This window comes from Pempheris klunzingeri, chromosome 24, assembly GCF_042242105.1.
Source record: "Pempheris klunzingeri isolate RE-2024b chromosome 24, fPemKlu1.hap1, whole genome shotgun sequence".
In the NCBI taxonomy this organism is placed as follows: domain Eukaryota; kingdom Metazoa; phylum Chordata; class Actinopteri; order Acropomatiformes; family Pempheridae; genus Pempheris; species Pempheris klunzingeri.
In genome coordinates, this window is record NC_092035.1 from 1,500,900 (window position 1) to 1,525,574 (window position 24,675).

General features: G+C 40.3%; 2 protein-coding genes across 3 annotated transcripts; both read left to right on the forward strand.

Moving 5' to 3' along the window:
* Nucleotides 1-5,438: 5,438 nt before the first annotated feature.
* On the forward strand, nt 5,439-8,101 carry LOC139223485 (growth/differentiation factor 8-like). Its single transcript, XM_070855401.1, has 3 exons — nt 5,439-5,766; nt 6,930-7,300; nt 7,721-8,101. The coding sequence occupies exons 1-3, from the start codon at nt 5,439-5,441 to the stop codon at nt 8,099-8,101; spliced, it is 1,080 nt and encodes a 359-aa protein (XP_070711502.1).
* Nucleotides 8,102-12,047: 3,946 nt separating this feature from the next.
* Nucleotides 12,048-23,457, forward strand: stat1a (signal transducer and activator of transcription 1a). 2 transcript variants are annotated; one of them, XM_070855800.1, is made up of 24 exons: nt 12,048-12,166; nt 14,156-14,286; nt 15,153-15,297; nt 15,414-15,509; nt 16,613-16,699; nt 16,783-16,861; nt 17,227-17,318; nt 17,890-18,041; nt 18,516-18,674; nt 18,840-18,932; nt 19,044-19,103; nt 19,197-19,217; nt 19,338-19,428; nt 19,526-19,567; nt 20,114-20,203; nt 20,324-20,422; nt 21,250-21,385; nt 21,473-21,528; nt 21,663-21,760; nt 21,861-22,000; nt 22,223-22,411; nt 22,556-22,634; nt 22,725-22,821; nt 23,343-23,457. In XM_070855800.1, exons 2-24 carry the CDS (start codon nt 14,159-14,161, stop codon nt 23,361-23,363), a joined length of 2,250 nt encoding a protein of 749 aa, XP_070711901.1. In that variant the 5' UTR covers nt 12,048-12,166; nt 14,156-14,158; the 3' UTR covers nt 23,364-23,457. The 2 variants fall into 2 exon arrangements, with proteins under 2 accessions (XP_070711901.1, XP_070711902.1); XM_070855801.1 differs by having other exon boundaries at nt 21,666-21,760.
* The last annotated feature ends 1,218 nt before the right edge of the window (nt 23,458-24,675 follow it).

Sequence of the window (24,675 nt, forward strand, 5' to 3'; positions counted from 1 at the left end):
TAGCCAAAATGATGAATAGATATTTTAATCAGAATCAGCTTTATCCACCAAGTGGGTGTATACATACATGGAATTTGGCTTTTCTTGCTCTCAGTGCTTTTTGCACGTAAATAGACACACAACTAAAAACAAGGAAAACAAATCGGAACAGAGACAAACATAACATGTCTACATATATATGTATAGAAAAGAACAAATATGTGGAAAATAATGAAATTTGTAGACGAAGAGACGACAGAGCAATGGTGCAGGGAGCAACGGAGCTGGAATAATGTGAAATTATTGATTTATACACATGAGGTATCACTGATATTGGCATATTTACATGCATAAATCTAAAAAGTAAAGTTAATAAATCCAAAATTCAATAAAAGATTAAATCTCAGTCAATCTGTTTCTGTTCTGAGACTGTAAAGTCATACAGCTCATGTATTATCTGGCTGTGCATTATGATTAACTCTAGAAGAACAATAAAACCTGCTGAATAAAACTTTAGTTTAGAGAAATCTGAGATGAACTGATGAGGCTTTATGTGTGTTAATACTTACTTAAGGAGTTTGTCCTTCCGTCCAGCAGCTCTGGTCTTTTCAGGAACGTCGTCCAAAAGAAGAGTTTGTATTTATCTCTGCTCTGAATGTCCCAAGTGGACATCAGCCTATAAAAGAAAGTCTGGGATCAAGGGTCAGGCGGTGTCAGGTTCTTTATGGTTGCTATAAATTTAACCGTCATCCTGCTCCAAAATCTTACAATTATGAAGTTAAACACATTATAGGACTTCACCATCTGAGCAGAGGAACTTGAGAACAACAGAAAACAAACATTTTATTTTAAATATCTACATCATATATACAAAGAGTGTAAATGTTTGTGACACTGGTAATAATGTTCACCTGTTGTTACTTCATTAGGAAACGGACCAGAAACTTCTGTGTCTTTGCGATAACATTATTGTTTTTGTCAGTTCGCCATCGCAAAGTGCTGTCAGACGCTTCTCACATGTCCATCACCTTCAAAATCCATCAAGAGGCAATGTTTTAAATTAGTTTTAGAGAAAGCAACAGAGAAAGAGTCGATCACAAATACCGGTGGTTTTCTCTCTCTCTCTCTGTCAGACTAGGGTCTTATATGCAAAGCAGAGGGTTGTTTTTAAAACACCTTTTATTATTTGTTATCCTTTTTTAAACTACTTTCCATCATTGGCCTACAAATGTACACGCTGTGTGGGTTCTTTGTAGGACGGAGATAAGGTACAACATATGAACAAAGAAGAAACTAATTGCTCATTCAAAATGTTAATGTTTCATCAATATCAAGCTGTTTTTATTCTTAATTACATGAACAAGATTCATCCTAATAACAGAATTAACAGAATATCACAGTACATTTTTTTAATGGTCATATTCACTTATTTACAAAGTAAAACTAACATAAATGTTAAACATTACATAATACATAGTAGTATATGTTTACACTCTGAATGGTGTTTATAAGACATGCAGTATGAGCTGAGTCCAGCAGATGGAGATCTGATTCAAAGTCCGATCAAGTTCAAAGTTTCACTCAAATATCAATATTCAATCAATATTCTGTACAATTTTATTTCACATGGTTATTATTAAGGAAGTTGTATGTATTTTATTTGATTTGGGTAGTAAGAGTAGTGAAAATAAGAATCTGTCAAAAGAAAAAATCTAAAAAACAAACAAAGAACTTCTAAAGTGCTAAATGTTATACTATTTATTGCCTTTCTACTATTTTCTGTTGTATTCTACAGATCCTGTGGTTTTATGTTATTAGCTGATGATATAATTGTCTCAGGTGTTTGTAATTTGACTCGTTACAGTTGGTGAGATCCTCTGGTTTGGTGGCGTCTAATAATGACTTCCTGCTTCTCCAACCGTCGTAAGTTAACTGTTATTTGACAGGACAGGAGAATAATCTTTACCGTCATTATACCTGGGTGTAAAGGACATTTTGCATGGTTTTTCTCTCAAAACAGATGAAACAAATCATCAAATAAGTAAAAGCAGCAGTAATAGCACCATAATGTTTAAGAATAGCTAAATTAATTAAATTAAATATGCATATTTACACATGTACAGAGGTTAACAGTGATACAGCTCGATAATATTGATCGTGTTGCTTGAAAAACAAGCAAAAAAGCACCTAAAGATGCTTCATTAGGTGTTTTATTTAGTATTTTCTGTGAGTCTCCAATAAGAATAATGGTGTTTCTCTCTGAGTGGCCAAAGTAAAGTCAGTCTTTTCCTCTTCTGCTGCCAAAACAGACATAAAAGTCCAGGCAGGGAAACATTGACTTAACCCCGGCCGGCATCAGGTCGTGTTTTCATGTCCACAGAAAGTCTACAACCTGCTCGATAAACATGTCGAGTGACGAGGTCGTCCTGCAGAACGGGTGTGTGACACATGTCATTTTCTCACCGACTGTCACACTGCATGCTCCGTCTGTGCTTTAATAACATGTTTGTGTTTCTGAAGGAGTTTCAGCAGTTGTTATTAGAGGCTACATATGAGAACAAAAACTGCCCTGAATGCTCTCTGTAAAAAAAAAAGCCCCAAACACATATTGTGGCAGAAAAAACACCAAAAATCTGCAATATTCCACTTTGTATGTCCGTTATTCTTCTCTTCATGATAGAAAAACAACAAATCAGTAGCTTTCAGCTCCTAGATGTCCTGTCTGTAAACTTTTTGGATGATTTGGATGAAAGATTATTGCAGCTTAAGGCTGCTAAAGCTTTAAAAAGCTTTTAAAAAGTCTTCTTACAGTCAACAAATCCCATGAAAACACCCAAACCAGCAGTGAATTAGTCCCTAACAAGTACTGTGTGTGTATCACAGCCTGATATGTCTTCTTCCTCAAATGTGGATTAATCCGCTGCAGAAAATAGTCCCCAACAGACGCACTAAAACACATGTTCATGTAGGATGAAGCCCGCTGACTAAAGTTTAAGGGACTTTTTACCTTTTATCTTTTAACTGTTCAGGTTACATTGAACTGCAACACTGCAGGAAAAAGTTACGCCTACTTGGCCAGAAGTGACTAAACTGCATTTGATGTCTAAGTTTAAGTATCTTACTGAAGATATTACTGTAAATTACCGACCAAAGAAAAGCTCTGTTGCACTTTGAAGCCACATTTCTTGCTTTTTGATTGAGACAGTTACAGTTTTATTGCAAAAATACCATATAGAGCAGGTTCAACCATCATAATTCTGCTTTACTCTCCAATCTTGGTTCTCACATGCGCTGCAATGATGTTAGATAACCACAAACTCCATAAGAATTATCACATTCCTCAAACAGCTGAATGTACAGTTGACATCTTGCTCAGTTTAGCAGCTTTTGGTCCAGTTTTGGTTCAATTTCAGTCAAAAACTTCCCTCCAAGTAGAAATCTTACCGCTGATTTCCACTCATATGACATATTCACACTCAATGTCAATGAACGGCAGCTCCTTGTAGTGAATCTGAGCCTCCCAGCTGAGCAGGAGAGCCTGAGCGACGATATCCTCCGACATCTTCTGAGCCAAATCCAGTATGGGTTGGCTGACAGGAGGACGGTCCGGTGCACGGCCGTCAGCTGGTGCCTCCTCTGACCTGTGAGGACATTCTGGCTCCTTCAGAAACGCCTTTGTTTCACCCTCTCCGTCTCTGTCGAGGACACTCTCCCTCTGTTTGTCCGGACTGGCACAAGACCAGCATCTCGACTCTTTGCTTCCCATTTCAGCGAGAGCTTGAGCTCCTGATGGTGAAACCCATGACTGCAGAAAACCACAAGAGGAGAACACACTGCATTACCTGCAAGCTTCTGTTTAACCAGTAACAATAAAATCAGGAAGAAGATCCAGTTTGAAAACACAAACCAAGGTCATCTGTGTTGAAGCTTTCCTTCAACTAATGATAAAATATGCAGCATAAAGTCTCTAAATGTGCCTCATTTTGTCAACTTTGTTTATTTGTTGGTCTTTAAAGCACTTTTATACCAAGATAAAAGTCATAAAGCTGAAAAAGTCCCCTGTCAAATCAAAGTAATTCATCTAAAACACTTTCCAAAGAATCAGAGCTGAAATACGAGCTGTGTGGTTCTTGATCTTTTACCCTCTGCTCCGTGTCGCAGCTCCTCTCTGGACTCCCGGCAGGTTCATTTAAAGTTTCCACAACCTTCAGAGCTGCTGGTAAACAGGCAGCTGAGCCAGTTTCCTCCTCGTGCTGGTTGGTGGGAGGAGCAGGTCACTCTGCAGCACCCAAAACACATCACTTCATTCCTTTAATGTCTCTAATATCTTCATTAAAGTGAGTAAGGAGATACTGATATTGATAGATGATCAAATAATGGATGGGAAATGGATTCATGTGGGCAAATATATCCAGTAATTAAGGAAACAGAGCTCAATAATTAGGAGGCTAATCAGGTTTTTTTTGTCATCTTATGTGTGAATGTGAAGAAAACCCATTAAATGTCTCTATAATCCATTAAAAGAATCTGAATGAGCTCCGTGATTTGATCTCAAATTGGCAATTTATGGCTGTAAATTTCATAAAACTTTAATTAAAACTAACCTCAGGCTTTGGATGAACCCTTAAACTGAGATATATCTTAACTTTATCTTAACTTATGTTAAATTCTCAACAACTTAAACTGCAGTAAAGGTGAAATCAGGTCTGTGGTTGAATTTATTGTCATTCTCTCCACATATTGTGCAATACTGTTGCAGTGCAATCAATTAAAACAGAAAAAAAGCCCCAAAAACATGTGCAAACATAATAAAGTGCATATTAAATTGGAGATATAAATAAAAATATGAACATGAATTGATAACCAAAGAGGCTTCAGGTGTATTAATGACTAATTAGTGACTAATTTATATGTTTTTAATTTAAATGTAGAAAAATAAAGCAGCCACTGCTTTACTGAAACCTTCAGGGTCCCTCCAGAGGGTGGGAATTTGTACAACTCTAAGCATGGATGGAGAGTGCTGCCATCTGGTGTCATTACTGACCGTCTTCCTAAAAGTAGAGATGATATTTGCATCATGTTTCCATAAAATGTGCCTCCAAAGTTTGCTAATAATGCAGCAGTGAGTTTAAGTTGTACCTCAGTGGTGCAAATGTCCCAGTTATAATCAACAAGTATCTGCCCAGCTGGAAATCTAGGTTTGCTTCCAGGCCAGCAAAACATCTTATCTTATTCCTGATGGAGTGGAGAGGGCTTTAAAGAAGAGAATAAATAAGATCTGACAAATTCAAGAAGTCTTTCCAATCGGCTTCTTTTAATGAATCATAAAATCTTGCTACCTCTTTAAATCTCCATTCTGATTTAAAAAAAAAGATGGTGCTTGCAGCCAATCATAAAGTCCTGAAGGGACAGACTCATATTAGTCAGCGTCACTGCGCTGACCTCTTCTTCTCTCCAGGATGCTCCTCTTTCTCAACCTAGCCGTCTTCTTCTCTGCGGGCTTTTCCATGGAGATGAACCAGACCTCCAAGCTGCTGGCGGAGAGCGGAGAGCAGTGCTCGGCCTGCGACTTTCGGGAGCACAGCAAGCAGATGAGGCTCCACAGCATCAAGTCCCAGATCCTCAGCATCCTGCGGCTCGAACAGGCTCCCAACATCAGCCGGGACATGATCCGCCAGCTGCTCCCTAAAGCGCCTCCTCTGACGCAGCTGCTGGACCAGTACGACCCGCGGGTGGAGGACGAGGACCACGCCACGACGGAGACCATCATCACCATGGCCACCAATCGTAAATAAAACAAACCAAAAAGCTTTTATATTTAATTTCTTCTTTTTTTGGCACCTCTTTTGAACGTCGTGCGTAAAAAAGAGCGTGATAATCCGTGCGTAAATCCTATGCGTAAAGTTGGTTTCCACGTAGAAAACAGACCATGCACACTTTGTAAATTACTGTTATCCCGATGAACATAAATATAATCACTTATAAAGTGTAATATTGGGCTTTAATCCAAAATATTGATTGATTGACTTGAGTTGACTCTTCCATAAATCAGTATTTGGAAAAACATAAATATTCATGCAGATGAAACAGAGTAGTTGATAACACAATCTTTTAGTAGTGTTGAACTTTCATGCCGGTACTGGGAGAAGAAGGACTTTTTGCACACTCCATAAAAGTGTGTGCCTTTATAAGTCTGAGCTAAAGTCAAATTATCAAGTGAAAGCATCAAAAAAGTATTTCTTTATTGTTAGTTAGTTGTAATGTTGGTACAATATGACTTAAGAGAGACTACGGCTCGTTAGTATTTCCTGCTGATGTGGCAATCTGATATTTACATGATGAGTTAGTGATGGTTTGTCACAAATAAAGACACAGTTTAGACTCAGTTAGAAGATTAGATTTTGGTTTTCCTTGTGGGTGTTGATTTGGTGACCTGATGAGACAACATTTGTGTGACCTGTGGTGCTGGAGGAAAAGTCATGGGGCCACTAAAAACATTAGGATTCAGTCTTCTGGGGCCCTTAAGTGTCCGCAAACAACACACCCTCATACCAGAACAACTCCCAAAATAATATATGCCCATTTTCAACAGCCTCTATGCTTAATGCGGAGGCAGTTCGGTTAGGTTTAGGCAACATTATTACCTCAGAGAAGAGTACGGTTCGGGTTAGAATCAGTACATTAAAGTCAGTTAAAATGACTATCCATCCTCGATTTAACCCTCTTAAGAGGATGTTGATTGAAGGTAATTTTGTCCTGATGCAGGTGCCGGAGGAAAGATCATGGAGTCCACAGTATGATTAGGGTTCATCCTCTGGGGATCATAAATATTCAGCAATTTATTTAGTGGTTTTAAGCTTTTTTGCTCTTGACCACAGAATTGGACAAACAGACAAAAGTAAAATATTCAGTCTGTCAGGATGATTTAGTGCTTTAATGTTTTCTTCCAGCCAATCCGATCGCCCAGGACGAGCTGTCCTCCTGTTGTCTGTTCAGCCTGAGTCCAAAGATCCAACCCAAAAACATCCTGCGTGCTCAGCTGTGGGTTCACCTGCGGCCGGCCGACATGGTCACCACCGTCTTCCTGCAGATCTCCCGCCTCAAACCCGGGAAAGAGGGAAACAACACCCGGATCAGAGTCCGCTCCCTGAAGATCGACGCGGACGCTGGTTCCGGCTCCTGGCAGAGCATCGATATCAAGACTCTGCTGCAGACTTGGCTGCGTCAACCGGAGACCAACTACGGCATCGAGATCAACGCCTACGACTCCAAAGGGGAAGATCTGGCCGTCACGTCAGCAGAGCCCGGAGAGGAAGGACTGGTGAGTCCAATCAGGACATCCACTCACAACATCTGGCAATATTTTATTACATGCATTCATTAAATCAGGGCCTCGTTCGTCACATCTGGCTCAAGTAATCCAGACTAACATGATTATTGTTTGTGTATTAAAACATGCAGTGCAGAAGCATCCTCCTCCTCCTTGTAGCAGTGAGACTGATGACTCAAACAATATATAAAACACATGCTGATTTTATTTATTATTTCACCTGGAGCAGCTTTTCTTGGACACTCTCCCTGCATTTAATATATTTGGTTAATTCCACATTATTTAAAGCTACAAATGGAAACTTGCACCCTGGTGACCATTAAAGTCGCTTATATAATATTTTGGACCAAAAGTTCAGCTTTTTTTGGGGGGGGCTGTCGCCTTGTCAGAACATTTTCAATGCCTTTGCAGCAACCGTTCATCGAAGTGAAGATCCTCGACAGCCCCAAGAGGTCCCGCCGTGACTCGGGCCTCAACTGCGACGAGGAGTCTGCAGAGACTCGCTGCTGCCGCTACCCGCTCACCGTCGACTTCGAGGAGTTTGGCTGGGACTGGATCATCGCCCCCAAGCGCTACCGGGCCAACTACTGCTCGGGGGAGTGCGAGTTCCTGCATCTGCAGCAGTACCCACATGCACACCTGGTGAACAAGGCCAACCCACGAGGCACGGCGGGGCCCTGCTGCACTCCCACCAAGATGTCGCCCATCAACATGCTCTACTTCAACCGCAAGGAGCAGATCATCTACGGAAAGATCCCGTCCATGGTGGTCGACCACTGCGGCTGCTCCTGAGGAACGTCTGCAGGACAGAGGCTCAATCACACAAGCAAAAGTAACGCAAAAATTCAGTCGCAGTTACATCCCATCTACGAAAGAGATGCAAGACGTACTTTTGAGGACAGGACTCTTAAAATTATTCTTATTTTGTACTTTGTGCTTTAATCCAAATGAAATTTACAACAAACAAAAGCTTAGACATGAGACCAAACATGATAGGAACAACAGATTTTATTCTAGATGACCAACTAAAGGCCATAAAAGCTCAAAAGAGATCAAATTCCTCAATAATCTCAACAAGTTGCAGTAATATTAAGGGAGGATTTAAATCAAATCCTGAACATTTGCTCTTAAAGGGGTCGTGTTTAACATACAGATCTGTAGCATATTAGCTACCAAGCTAACGATCAAGTGCAGTTTTATATGTAACCGCCCTCAAGTTCAATACGAGTATCCTGCCTTCTTCTTACATTGTAGTTGTCGACCATGAACAGTGGGGGAGAGTAACAGCAGGCAAACAACAAACAAGAAAAATGGTGGAAAGTTTTGCAGACGAACAACTAGAGCTTCTTGCTGCTGTTATGTTTTCTTCACATTGTTGTAAACCTCTCGTGTATCAGCATGTTTAGTTGGTAAGATTTGTGGAAGCATAGATAGATAGATAGATAGATAGATAGAGGCTCCTGCTGCTTCCTGTTTTCCTGTCTTATGAAAACGTGCCCTGATTTGTGCCTTGACCAGAGCAAACCCTGCAGGGTGTCTTCCATGTGCGCCTTTATTTTGAAAAACATGAACCTAATGACTGTGAGCTTTCAGATCATCCTTCCCTGCCCTGAAGCTTGTTTGCAAACTCCTTGCTGTGATCTGTTCTCAAGAGCATCACAGTGATGGACAGAAATATGTTGTTTTTTGGTTTTTTTTGAGAGAGAGGATTTTGCAGATGTGTCGTGATTTTATTCTGAAAACTGATTATTTGTGGTGGACTGTGTGGTATATTGTAAATATGCAAATTCAGTTTTATCAGCAATGCTGTCACTCTGATGGCTGCCCGTTCAGCTCTGAGACAGAGATGGGTTGAGAAGTGTGCTTTGTGGCACCTGTAGCAACACCTAATAGTGACATCACAGCACACTGACACGCCCACTTTTACATCACTGCAGCAGAATGAAAAGCTAAAAGATAACTTTGATATTTTTAAACCTGGGCCCTATTTCTTTTTAAATGGTTCCAAATGACTGGTAGTTACAAAGACTTTTGGAATTGGTCCAGTAGAAATATCTGCTTGGTTAAAAGCCACCAGACTCCATTGACAAAAACAGTAATTTTACATGGTCACTGTCTCACTCGATTAGTTTTTGTTTGTGTTATTGTGTGACTTTGGTGCCATTAGGGGTTAGTTCAGATCCAACACAATATTTGTGCAACACACAATAATGCAGATACACTAAAATATTGAGGCAGCAGCACATCAGCCACTCCAGGGTTCTGCGAGATAAAATCCCTGTTTTAGTGAATGTAGTCTGGTGTGAGTGCAGAGAGCGATATAACGGCTGTTTGTGGTTAAACCAAAAGGATCTTCCAGGTCTCTCTCTGTAGGGATCCTTTCCATGATGCTGTCACACACTTAGAATAACAATCTGAGCCTGTCAGTGGCTAAAACAAGCACTTTTAGTGGACTTTACAGCTCTTTTGCTGCCTGTTCTCGGCTGTCGGCGAAGGCGATCTACTGGACCAGTTCCAAAAATTTGTTAGTTAATTCAAACCCAAAAGAAGGACTGCAGCTGAGGACACTTCATAACCTTTGGCGTTCAGCTGTGGCATGTTGTGGCTGGTGGTGATAGTGAAATAAGAATGACTTTATGCATTTGATTTGCATGGCCCACACCTAAACCAGACCTCTGACCTCAAACTTTGACCCTAACCATCCTTCCATGATCTAAAAAGCACCACTGAGCAGTAAAACAGTAAATAAACAGCCTGGGACATTTTGTATCCATCAGCCAATACAATGTGGGGGCAGGAAATGTGATCTCGGAGGGAGGTCTGATCTCGATTTGAAGCCGAGTGCAGATGTCCTCTGTGTTGTTGTGCTTCATGGGGGTTTCTGACCCAAAAGTCTTTGTTCTGCTGTTGGAACAGGACGTCCACAAGTGACACAGTTTCACGTTTGTGTGGACAAAATGTCCATCCAAGTTGTTTGGGGCACACTGGTTTGCTTTCCTGCAATGAAGTTTAGCCCGTTTTTATTGTTCATCTCTACAAAAAGTGACATTTTTCTCAAGATGAAACAGATTAATCCAGACTATCTTTGAAAAGACAAAGAGAATTATAATTTAAATCCAAATAAAATAACTAAAAGACACGTTCAGGTTGATATTTTTGATAGTTCTGATATTAAACTGCCTTTAAGGAAAGATAGAGAGAAGTGGATTCAGATGGATGTTAAATGCGGGACAGTTAAATACTATTTAGAGACTTGAGTTGAGGAAATGCTTATGTGCACACACACAAAACATGTAAGCAAAAAACCATGATGCTGCATTTACCTGCATCAACGTGTCACATTATCACTAATAAAGACCGGTTACTATCCTCACAAACCTATTTCAGGTTGATCTTCTCACAAAAATTCTCACAAAATGGACTAAAACCAGTGATTATATGTTATAAAATAAATTTTAAAGTGTCAAACCTAAACATTTCTGGGTAATGAGGTCCTTAAAATATATCTATTAAAAAACAATGTTATTTATTTCTGCCATCAGGTGGCGCTAATGTGCACTTTTTTCCAAATGAGGGGGTAAACATTTCTCAATGGGTTCAGAATCAATGCCCCTGGTGGTTTGTTCACTCTGTATTTGTATAACAATCATCATAAATGGACTATAAATATCTAAATTTTACTAAGTGCTCTGACATGTTGGGGTATGTGAGGGGAGAGGAGGCCGACGGCTGCATGTGGCTCATCATCTGAAGAATTAATAATCATTTATATGCATGAATATCAGTATATTATCACACGTTATATCATAAGTAAACTAACAGCCTTGGATGCATTTGTAAATTCTTCTGATTTGTTGATTAATAGTTATTTTCTTGTGCTGCTGAACAAAATATTCATGTTTTCTCAACCACGTTAAGAAACAAGAACTAGTGTAATCCCTAAGCCAGTCCCGACTGGTTTTCTGCTGTATGACCCTTTAAAATCAGACATTACAAGTGTGAGCTACTGGTTTTCACCTTTAAATTTTGCAGATATAATAATATTGCATCAAGATTCATGCGTAAAAACAATACTAAAAAACAAAATAATATCTAGGCACACAAATCAACATTTTTAAAGCAGAATTCACAGTTCTTCTTCTTTTCTTGCATTCTCTTCATATTTATCCTGCAGCCCATTAATCATTTAATATATATGATGCTGTTATTATTGTTATTGGGGCTAAATGTGACACACACATGTAGATAATGTGATAAATAAAGTCTTATTTTACAATCAAACGTTTGGGGAATTATTCTTATATCTAATTTACAGACTAAATACATGATAACAGTGATGTGAAAGCAGATGTTAATCATTAAAGGTTTAGTTTCAGAGTTGTGCCTGCTTACTTTCTCTTTCTCTGAAAACACGTGGTCACTTAAGCTGTTCTGTGTACTGGCTGTACCCCCTCCCCTAATATATCTGCCTTGTTTTTTTTAATGATTTAAATATGTTTTACAGATAGCTTGACACCCTTAGAGTATATGATAAATAACAAAGCACGAGTTTTGTCTTGATCTCGTACTCATACTAGTGCATTTACACCATAAACACACTGTGTATGTTTGTTATTATGGCTACGCATGCTGACTGGCGGAACAGCCGTTTTGCATCGTTCTGATTGGCTATCAGAGGAAAAAAGGCGGGCTATGTCACGGATCCTACACGGTGATTGGCTACTGCTGTTTCCGTACAGGTAACTCCACTGCATTAGCAGAAACAGGCTGAGTAGCTACCGGGCACATTCGGTGCACAATTTGGGAATTACAACCACATTTCTGTGAAAGATTGTAGACTTTCCCTCACAATAAAAGGTAAGTTTTATCACCTAATTCTTAACGCAGTGACAAAATGGCGCCCAAATCCGCTATCTGTTGTCAAACTGAGATACACTCAAGCCAAACTGACCGAGAAACTGCGGTTTGGTGAACTTTGCTTTGCTAGTCGATCATATTAAACGAAAAAAGAACTCCTAGAAAAGCGCTAAAGACTGGTTAAACCTCGCTAACTTCATGTTGTGTGTTCGCTTTTACGAGCAGCCGTACTTCAATCAAAATTCAACTTTTTGTAGTGGCACCGCCCACGTCTTGAAGTCTGAAACGTTACTTATTAACTGTACAAGATGGTCAATCAATCTGTCAATATGATCAATATGTCACACCAGGTGGATCTCACTGTAAGCCGAATTCACCAGAGTACAATACCCATTTGGAAGAAGTGTTATGTTTCGATCTATGATGCAGGTATTTATGGCGACATAGAGGAAACTCTTTAAAAAGTCACTTTTCTGAACGGAAGTCGGTTTACGAGAATCAGCAAGGTCAGGTGTGTTGCACTGATGAATGGAGCTGTTTTTATTATTATTGCCTCAAAATGAACACTGTCACGCTTGTTATTTATTATAGGCGCATAATATAACACACATGGCTGTTTTGATATGATAGAAACATATTTATTAAATGCAGGTGTCTTTGTTTGAGGAGGCTTCGTCCTGGGAGGATTTCTGCAGAAGGATATTTTTAGACTGATGCTGGAGTGACACCAGTGGGGAAAACGAAACCTATGAGTTTCTCCTCATGCACTCACCTTTGGTAGCTTATCATGAAATAATGTTGACTTTGAAAAACAAACAAAAAAAAGGTTTGATGCAACAATAACCTGTGTTTCTTACACCAGGTGTAGTTAATCAGTGTGACTATCTCCAGCTTTTAAATGTAAGAATGAGTCAAATGTTTGTTTTCTTTTGCTTTTTAATCACTTATCTCCCTTTTTTTGAGTTTCCCATCTAAAGAGCACCTTATGTTTAACACATGACTCAGATTGTGGGCTTTCCTGTTGACACTGAATGCATCTTTAAGACCCCGTACTCTCAGATTAGAGATCTCTTGGTTTTAGTTCCTAACTCAATAGTTTGTCTCTGAGCAGAATTGAGTCATGGAGGAGGAGCACAGCCCATAATAAGTATCGAGTCAGCACTTCAGATAATAGTATAGTTCCTTTATTGATCCCGCACAGGAAATTGCTTTGTCACGGCAGCAGGACAGACAGACCACAGACAACAAACAGCCACCACAAGACAACCAACACAAAGACAAGAGTAAAAAAGGAAGCTTGTATGAAAATATAAAATATGTACAATCTAAAATAGAATAATATAACATAAGACTGGTGCACAGTATACAAAGAAATAGAAATATCTTATGTGACGTTCTTGCTCTGTAAATATGCACCTGGGCCGCCGCAGTGCAAACTCCTCACTCTGCTGCAGTGAGCTCCCTGACCTTTGACCTCTGTGCACACGGAGAGAAGGAGGGTCGGAAACACAGATTTGATTGTTTAATTGTTGCTTTGTTCTTGTTTTTTTTGTTGTTGCAGACTTTAGGGATTAAATTGAATTTAACTGGTTGCTGTGGGAGGTTGCAGAGGCACAAGCTGACTGAATCTAAGAAAAAACAAACATAGTGGTCATAAGGTCATAATTTGAAAAAAAAAAAAGGATTAAATTACATTTCTTTAGTTTATATGGTTTTAAAAAAGCTGTTTGTTCAGCTCAACCATTCTGATAAACCTGAATGTTGGTGTATGTTTACTGGATGATGTCACCTAATTACAGACATTTTGGTGTCGGCAGGTCCCGACATGTTCATTTCTAACTGTGAATCCTCCAGTTCAGGTCATAATCAAGATATATGAGACACTATAAATCAAATAAATCACCCATAAATATAAATCAACCTCGAATATGTGTGTTCAAACATCTCTGTTTTCACCTGTGTGCTCATGAAGCTGCTCTTGTCCACCAGAAGATGGCGCAGTGGGGCCAGCTCCAGATGTTGGACTGTAAGTACCTGGAGCAGCTGGACCAGCTGTACGACGACTCGTTCCCCATGGACATCAGGCAGTACCTGAGCAAGTGGATCGAGAGCATCGACTGGTGAGAGGACAAACACTGAGGGAGGGGGTCATCAGCTCCTCACATATGGTCTATGTCTTTTTTTAAATAAAGTTTTACTGTACAAAACTATTAACTGTTAACTATTGCTAGCTGCAGCCCCATTAAAAACTGCTTTTATGAAAAAAAAAAAACAGACCAAAACTTAATCTGTAAGTTGCCATAGGATAAAATATAAATAATGTATAGTTCTGCAAATAATAATTAAGTTTTATTGGTGATTAATCTTTTTCCTTGATTGATAATCTTTCAAATGTCATAAAATCAGCTCATTACAATTTCTCCAATATTTAAAATGTATTTTTATTCATAACAAAAACCCCAAATATTAAATTTACTTTGAGAAATGGTAAAAAAGTGAATGATGTATATGCAGAATATCAATCAATCAATCGGCTGATTAATTGTTTCAGCTCTACGTTGGTTTAAGGTTTCTTTTCTTAACATTGCATCATTTTACTTAGTAAGTACTGCGAACTAGTGAGCGGTAATTAATTAGTATTTATTGAAATATATTCTAAAAGTCAATAAAATGACTGAACTGGGATCAAAAACACAAAAAATGATGATAATTTAAATCGATTTAATTTACCTGCTCAACAGTGACCCCTTTAGAAACCAGTTTCCATCACTGACGTCCTTTTTTATTCATTTAATATCATAGTTTTGTGTTTCAGACTGTTGGTTTGATGTTTCTCCTCAGACTCAGAAACTCTGATTGGAGGAAAATTATTTTTTACGCTACTGAAAATGGTCCTTGGGTGCACCCGTCTGTCTGTCCGTCTGTCCGTCTGTCCGTCTGTCCGTCTGTCTGTCTGTCTGTCTGTCTGTCCGTCCGTCCTCCTCAGGGACACGGCGTCGTCTCAGGACTCTCTGGCCACCGTTCGGTTCCACGACCTCCTGGCTCAGCTGGACGACCAGCACAGCCGCTTCGCCCTGGAGAACAACTTCCTGCTGCAGCACAACATCCGCAAGATCAAGAGGAACCTGCAGGTCTGTCTGTCTGTCTGTCTGTCTGTCTGTCTGTCTGTCTGTCTGTCTGCGTGATGCACAGCTGTGATTCATAATTTAGGTTACAGGCTCTAAATGCACAGCGACTGTCTGTCCAGGATCGGTTCCAGGAGGACCAGGTGCACATGGCCATGATCATCTCCAGAAACCTGAAGGAGGAGCAGAAGATCCTGGCCAGCGCAAAGAGCGAGGAGGTAAAACCTGCAGCTACTGAACAGTTCTGTCATCAGATAACGAGGCAAAGTGCTAAATATCATCCACTAATTATAAATGTGTTCATTATTTTGGGATATCAAGTAAAATACTGGAAACCAAAGCACCTTTTTCATCACTTCAGGTGTATCTAATGCAAAATAACAAGATGTTTTCTTGGAATTAAGATGACATATTTCTTATTTTAGGAAACATTAATGTATTAATTATTAATTCCCACTGCTGGAATGTAACTATGAACATTTACTCAAGTGCTTTCTACTCCACCACATCTCAGAGGAAAATATTGAGCTTTTCGCTTCACTCCATCGAACAGCTTTACTTACTTTGCAGATTCAGATTGACGATACAAAATAATAATTCACAAGCTATCATCACTATGTAAAATACATGTGAATAAATACATATAAACCAATAATATATAATATTATTCCAATTATAATCCAATAATATGATATATATGAAAGTTTAAAGTATAATTTGATGCTAATCTGTTTGTATTTATTTGTTTTCAATGCAGGATTTCTACTTGAGTATCTGAGTCCACTTCTGTTTATTTCTGTAATTTTACATTTGGTACACTGTAAAAGATGTTTGTGAAATGAACAGATAAACAGAAAAACAATAAAGAATTGATTAGTTTACAACTACTTTACTAAACTTTGCTGTTAAAATAATCATTTTGGTGATTATTATTATTATTATTGTATGGTGGACAGATTACTGTTGTTTAAAATAGAAAAACTAATTCATAAAGCAATACAATACTGTTAAAATAACAAAATGAGTGTTAAAATAAGTTTTTTGTTAGGCAGACAGTTTTTTATACAGAAAAAGACTATTACATTGATAATTTACAGATAAGAATATGTTGAAACACGGTAAAATCATGTCAAACATGAATTAAAAGAGGTGATGTGTCTGAAATTGAGGAGCCTATACATACAAAAGTGTATTATGTTAGACATCAGACGCTTCTAAAAGAGCTCATGAGAGCTAGTTCATGGATTTTAAAACATTTGAGCGATGCATTAAAATGCATCACTGGTTGTGGTAAAACGAAGTGTTGCCTTCCCGTGTGCAGCAGGAGGGAGAGGGGATGGTGTCGGCCATGGTGGTGGAGAAACAGAAGCTGGACAACAAGGTGAAGGAGATGAAAGACAGAGTCCAGGTGAGACGACGTGCTGTCGGAGCTGATCCGTCCTTTATTTTGTGATCGAGGGAACAGTTATAGCTCGATGTCTCTCTCTTCAGATGGCAGATCAGAACATCAAGAACCTAGAAGATCTCCAGGATGAGTACGACTTCAAGATCAACACCCTGAAGAACAGAGGTGGGAATAATGTCACCCAAAGGAGGATGTCACCGCCGAAAAGACGGCCTTTTGTTTTCAGAACACTGGGCCGTCTGTGCAGGGGAGAGAAGCAAATATTTTAAACTGGTGCTGCAGGAAAGAACAGAGAAACAGAGCTGTGGTGTTTCCTTCAGCTCAGAAGGTAGAAAGCCTACAAAAACCACAATGCATTGCACTGATATCCTGACTCTTCGCTGTGGCGGCGTCTCCCTCCTCCTCTCTGTATTCTGGCTCATAGAAAGTAGCCCTGAATGTCTGATCTCTTCAAATGTGGACGCACGGTCTGCAGTTCCATACAAAGCTGAACCAAACTGAGTTTAATGGTTTTATTCTTGTTTCCGTAGAGAATGAAATGAACGGCATGACAGCAAAGGAGCTGGAGAAAGAGAAGATGACGATCGAGAGGATGTGCCTCGACCTGAAAGCCAAACGACAGGTGAGCGTGTGTGTGTGTGTGTGTGTGTGTGTGTGTGTGTGTGTGTGTGTGTGTGTGTGTGTGTGTGTGTGTGTGTGTGTGTGTGTGTGTGTGTGTGTGTGTGTGTGTGTGTGTGTGTGTGTGTGTGTGTGAGGCCGTCGGTTCAGAGGCCGTGGGTGCTGTTGGGTGCTGTTGGATGGTGATTTGCTCGCTGTCTTTATCTTTAGTGCGTGAATTAAAGGGCCTATATTGTGCAAAATGCAGGTTTTAATGTATTTTAAATGTATTTTGAACATATGTACGCCCCTGATTTGCCTGTTTGACCCCCAAACTGTGAGAAAAGACCGTCCTGTGATGTTGATCATGAGGATCAGAAGCCTTATTTAAAGTAGATCTTTATATTTAAACAAACCAAATAACAGCAAGCATTTTATTTCAATTTAAACAAGTGAAATTATAATTAATTTGTTATTTTGTTCTACGATTTGAGGACACTGGATGTCTGTAGGCGTAGTAAATGTAACATCTGCTCCTCTTCCTCCCCCTTCCTCCACCGTTCTCTCTCTCTCTCTCTCTCCTCCTCCTCCTCCAGGACGTGGTGGTCCAGCTGACCGACCTCCTGAACGTCACCCAGGCGTTGCTGTCAGACTTGATCTCAGAGGAGCTGCCGGAGTGGAAGCAGCGGCAGCAGATCGCCTGTATCGGCGGTCCGCCCAACGCCTGCGTGGATCAGCTGCAGAACTGGTGACACTTCCTGTTTACTTCCTGTTTACTTTAAAACAAACAAACAAACAACAGCAGCAGAGAAATAAACAAATAACCACAACTATTTTTATTCTTTTTTCATTCCTCCTCCTCCTCCTCCTCCTCTCCCTTCGCCTCTGTCTTAATTTATCATTCCTGGTCAATCCTCCTTTTTCCTTCTCCTCTTCCTCATCTTTTTTTCCTCCTCCTCCTTGTCATCTTCCTCCACCACTCTCTCCTCCTCATCCTCTTCTCACGCCCTCTTTCTTCCTCCCTCTCTCACACACTCATCCATCTACCATCCCATCCTCCTCCACTCACCTCCTCTTCCTACCATTTCAACCTCCTTCCCTTCCCCCTCCTCCTCTCATCCACCTCTTCATCCTCCTTCTCTGGCACCCTCATCCTCCTACCATCCTATCCTCCTCTTCTCACCTCCTCCTCCTCCTCCTCCTCCTCCTCTTCCTCCTGCAGGTTCACAGCAGTAGCAGAGAGTCTCCAGCAGGTCCGTCAGCACCTGAAGAAGCTGCAGGAGTTGGAGCAGAAGTTCACCTACGACTGCGACCCCATCACACAGAAGAAAGCTTACCTGGAGGCCCGAGCCCTGGAGCTCCTCAAGAACATCCTCGCCAAGTGAGGAGCCTCTGACACACAACTTATTGATCACCTTATTATTGATTATCAGTCAGGAACTTGATCCTAACTGTTGTATGACTCAAACCTGAGAAAATGATGTTTTATGAGGGTTGTAGTCCGAGCAGTAATGGACTGTGTGTGTGTGTGTGTGTGTGTGTGTAGCTCCCTGGTCGTAGAGAGGCAGCCCTGCATGCCCACCCACCCACAGAGACCCCTGGTGCTGAAAACAGGAGTCCAGTTCACTGTGAAGCTCCGGTGAGAAACAAAAACAGCACACATGACTGATATTGCCGCAAGAGGAAAAAACAAGGCTGTGAGATCTGTGTCAACTTCCTGTTTCTGTCGAATATCTTGTTTTCGATTCAGGTTCCTGGTGAAGCTGCAGGAGTTTAACTACCAGCTGAAGGTCAAGGCTGTGTTTGATAAGTAAGCTGCTGTTTCACCTGCTGGAAACTGTTGATGAATACATGAAGGTGTGTTAGTATAATAATAAATCTCTTAACTTCTTCTGTTCCTCAGAGATGTCACCGAGAAGAAAGGGTATGTCCCAAAACCATTTACCCACATTTGAATAAGTATCTTTTGAATAATGCTTTTTCCTGCATGATGCAACATTACCAAGAGAGAACAGCATCCTCCTGATGTCACGTCTAATTTCAGGTTTCGGAAGTTCAACATTTTGGGAACAAACACCAAAGTTATGAACATGGAGGAGTCGAACGGCAGCCTGGCGGCAGAGTTCAGACACTTGGTGAGACGAGTGTTTCCTCGTAGACACGTTTGCTCTTCTGTTGCTCAGAAGTCTTGTGTGTTTGTGTGTCGCTAACTTCTTCTTGATCCTCACACAGCAACTGAAAGAGCAGAAAGTTGCCGGCAACCGAACGAACGAGGTGAGAGCCCCCCGCTGGGACTGTGAAGAGAAATACTGTCTGATGTCTGTCTGAAATAACGAGAAAATACATGACAATATCGCCACCATGGCAACTGAGCAAACACTTGGTGGTTTAAGGTCAAGATAGAAGAAAAATAGATTAGAATAGAAAAACTTTGACTTATTCCTGTTCTCATAATAATCATTTTAGTCAGTTTGGTGATTTTTATGATTATTGATCTAATCTTTAGCCAAAGAAGCACAAATACTCTCATATTTACAACTCTAGTGAACTCAGTTTTATGATTATTGCACAATGACAAGTCTAAACAGCTTTGTTTCCTCTTGACTACACCCTTTCACAATAAAACCTTCAGGTATAAAACATCAGAAACAATGACAGCTACATACATGTTTAGTTTCGATTATTTTTGGCCACTTCAGGAGTTCGTACTTGTTTCCTGCAGCGTGTTGTAGAAGTTTTGTGCTGTTTCATTGTGTGTGTTTCAGTGTTTTTTGCAATCTGAATGTGTGTGTGTGTGTGTGTGTGTGTGTGTGTGTTCAGGGTCCTCTGATCGTCACAGAGGAGCTTCACTCACTCAGCTTCGAGTCTGAGCTGCAGCTCAACCAGTCGGGACTCGACATCAAAGTAGAGGCAAGACACCGAGACTGTGTGCAGAGGGGTTTATTTAATGTTGCAGCAGATGACTCACTTGTTATGTGAGTTTCTTCACGGTTATTTATGGTTATTTCCGGTTGTTTCCTGGTGTTTTAGGCCATATCTCTGCCTGTTGTGGTCATCTCTAACGTCTGTCAGCTGCCCAGCGGCTGGGCCTCCATCCTCTGGTACAACATGCTGACCACCGAGCCCAAGGTGAGCACACACGCATGCAATATATTGACTATATATCGATTACTGGCTGAAGATAATTTTAAACTTTATTGATTCCCAGAGGGGAAATTCAGGTGTTCTAGCAGGACAGGGACAAAAAAAGGAACAATGAACAGAGTAAAGGTAAAAAATGAAGAGCACATAAAACAAAAAATAAGAATAGAGTGACTGTCACAATAAAAACAACAGCATAGTATAATAGCACTAAGTTTGTCTGTATTGACATTGAAATATAGTATATAATGTAATACAGTATAGTATGTTATAGATCCTGGTCCTAAATGGTCAAACATGTTTCATTGCCTTTGATTTATTGATTTATTGACCATCACTACCATCCAGTGGTGGAATCAAAGTACAACTCTGAGCTGCTTTGCTTGAGCATCTCTTTATTTTATCTGATAAGTTCAGTTACTTTGCAGATTCACATTATAAATACAAAGAATTCATCAAACTAATAGATTATTTTATTTTATTATGGCATTAAAGGGCTCAATCAAGTGATCACTATATATAATAATTATAATCCTGTAATATAATGTGGTATAAATGATTTTGAAATGCTTTGAAGTGCTTCTGTTTGATTGTGAAGTTTATTTTTGTTCTGTAAAATTAGAGAAATATAACAAATATATTTATTTCTAAGCTCTTTTATAACCAGGATGAAGGTTTCTTTGTCACAAATGTTTGGTTGTGTTATGTGTTTATGCAGGAAATGATGCTCAAATGTTGGTATTGGCCTAAAAAAAGCCACTCTCGGTCAGGTATGTTTGACATGCATAGCAGTTTCTTCTTCTCCTCATCCTCAGAATCTGAAGTTCTTCCTCTCCCCTCCGCTGGCGAAGTGGTCTCAGCTGTCCGAGGTTCTCAGCTGGCAGTTCTCCGCCGTCACCAAGCGAGGCCTCAACAAGGAGCAGCTCAACATGCTGGCTGACAAACTGCTCGGTAGAACAAAACTAAATATAAATAATTAAGTAGCACCTCTGTCCGACGGTCCAGTCTGTGAAGTAAAACCTGAATGTTTCTGTGCAGGAGCCAAAGCCCAGAGAAACCCAGAGGGACAGATCCCCTGGGCCAAGTTCTGCAAGGTGAGCCACAATATCTGTTTGAATTACAATATAATAACCCCTGAGGCCTTGCATTCTTTTACTTGGACTTCTGTGGTCACGTTTGTATTTTATTCCTCTAAAAAGTTAAACTAAAACCATCTTTTCTAAACCAGCAGCAGAGTGCCAATGAGAAAGCTTTTGCCTTCTGGTTGTGGATCGAAGGAATCCTCGATCTGATTAAAAGACACCTGCTTTTCCTCTGGAACGACGGGTGAGCGCTGCTGTGAGTGTGTGTGTGTGTGTGCTACACCGTCCACAGGGTGGGGATGAAACCTCTCTGACAGTGTGTGTGTGTGTGTGTGTGTGTGCAGCGCCATCATGGGCTTCATCAGCAAGGAGAGGGAGAAGGCTCTGCTGAGCGACAAGTGTCCAGGTACCTTCCTGCTCAGGTTCAGCGAGAGCAGCAAAGAGGGAGCCATCACCTTCACCTGGATCGAGCACGACGTCCACGGTGAGCAAAGGGAGCACCAATGTGTCCAGAAAGTACGGTGGCCCTGAGAGCTCAAGTAAAACATCAGCACCAGTTTGAGAGCACATTTACAATATTTAGACACAAGACAAGGTGGGACTGTTTATAGTCAGTGTGCTAAACAACAACCACATATATGAAATATAAAACATGCTCACGGGTTGATGATTGATCGTGATCAAACGTCTTTCTTCGTGAACCCAGACAAGCCGCTCTTCCACTCTGTGGAGCCGTACACGAAGAAGGAGCTGTCCGCCGTCTCTCTGCCCGACATCATCCGCACCTACAAGGTGATGGCTGCCGAGAACATCCCCGAGAACCCGCTGCGCTTCCTCTTCCCCAACATCCCAAAAGACAAGGCCTTCGGGAAATACTACCCCAAACCCTCAGAGAGTAAGTCACACGACGCCAGGGCTAGAACATCAGTAGTGTTTTGTTTTATAGTATCAAATAAAACACCATCAAATACTCATTTTCTCTGTACACCAAACTTCATTCAAATTATTAAAGTTTAATCTCTGTTTTACTGAATTCCAGCTCCAGAGCCCATGGACGTGGAGGACGGCCCAGAGAGGAGCGGCTACATGAAGACAGAACTCATATCGGTCTCAGAAGTGTAAGCACAGGGCATCACATCACACAGGAATGCTGTTAGTAAGAGATTAAACAGAGGTAACATGGACGTTCCTCTGTTCTGTTGGTCCAGACATCCGTCCAGACTGCAGGACAACATGATGCCGATGTCTCCTGATGACTACAAGGTTTTGTCGCAGTTCGTCAGTACAACAGACATTGATGCTGTGGTGAGTGCTGCGGCGTACTGTCCACAGTCCAAAACTGATTAAACATTTTAATAAGCAACTGAACCTGAAATTCTTAGATTTCTTAATGGAGTTTGGCAGGGAGTAGAACCCATGCAGAAATTTGAGAACTGTGACTTCGGTGACCTGCTACAAAGTTAGTGTAAGTCCTAAAAGTACATGTCATAGTAGTGGAATTACTCTGACACAGTAGTCAGAGTTGAGATCAGCTGTAATTCCTGCTGTCCGTCTGTCTCTCGGACTTTTTTTGAGGAAAAATGCTAATTATTTGCATGTTCCAACGTCTCAAAAGTCAAGATTTGACACTTTTTTCATCACATATGATACAAACTGAATATCCTCACCATTTTCTGACATTTCTTAGACAAAAGGATATATAATTAGAAATGCATTTTATACTAAATGATGTGGTTCTTCTTCTTTCACACCTCTGATAACAAAACACCGCCTGTTGTTTGCCTGTCAGCTATTTTATCTGATTCCTTCTCCTCATCCTCTCCCAGATGTGTTCGGATTTGAACTGAGGGCGGCGACAGATTCTTCACATCGTCGGGATGATGCCTGTTCATATATTGTGTCTTTAATCTTGTCGTAAATACCATAAAAACTCTCAAATTATGAGGTCAGATACTCATTATATGTAGATTGAAATGATGATCGTGTTATTGTAAACAAATATGGGTCAAGAAACAGCATTTTTGACTTTCTCCATTGTCACATAGTGGAACACTGCAGGTATTTCCAGCTGTAATTACAGGGTTCACTAAAAGTTAGGGATATTCGACTTTCAGGTGAAGTTTATGGAAAATGTAAAAAGTGAATGCTACAGTGATATTATATCATGAAAGTAGGGCATTTAAGTAGAAGCATGCAATGGTGATTTCTTCATCTTAAACAATTTATTGAAAGAAAATCTAACAACAGTGGAGGGTAAATGAGGGTAAACGTAAAATTGGGACGTGGCCAAAGGACGTCCACTCCTCTCCTTTCTGTGACTCTTCCAGTCTCTGTATCACTGTTCCAACCTCCTGATGACACTCTGTGACCCTCTAAGCTCAGTGGACACTTCTGTCTGAGGACTTCCTGTTTGAAGCCTCCAGTGTTGAAGTGCTGCTGATCAACTGTTAGGTGTCGTCTTGGTCTCATGATGTCAGAATGTGAACAGCAGGATGAGGAGGACTGTTTAAATACCAATTCTAACTGAAGCAGGAAATGTATTGGTGGTGGTTCATCCTGAAATTTCACTTGAAAGCTGAATATCCCTAACTTTTTGTGAGTAGTGTATTATCACGGAGAGGTCCATGGTCTGTTGTGTTGTTGGTGTATGTGTCTGTTTTTAATAAATGTGAGCCTGTGATCACAACTGTAAAAAAAACTCACTAGAAACTGTGCATAAAGATTTTTAAAATGTATTGACTTTATGAGTTTTTTTTATTTTTTTATTTATACACTACTCACAAAAAGTTAGGGATATTCGGCTTTCGGGTGAAATCTCAGGATGAACCTAAAATGCATTCTAACCTTTAAAGGTGAACTTAATGTGACCTTCTCTAAACTTTCGAATGCACATGTCCAACTGTTCAGTGTCTCAGTGCTTTTTGCACAAGTTGCTGTTTTCTAACAAGGTAATTAACAGCAAAATTTACAACAGGTTTGATACTTTCATGATATAATATCACTGTAGCATTAACTTTTTACATTTTCCATAAATTTCACCTGAAAGTCGAATATCCCTAACTTTTTGTGAGTAGTGTATATGGAGTCAATTGTTTACAAAACGAAACAGTCGACTTCGTCAGTTTTCGGCGTATCTACGATCTGACCCGACTTAACCCG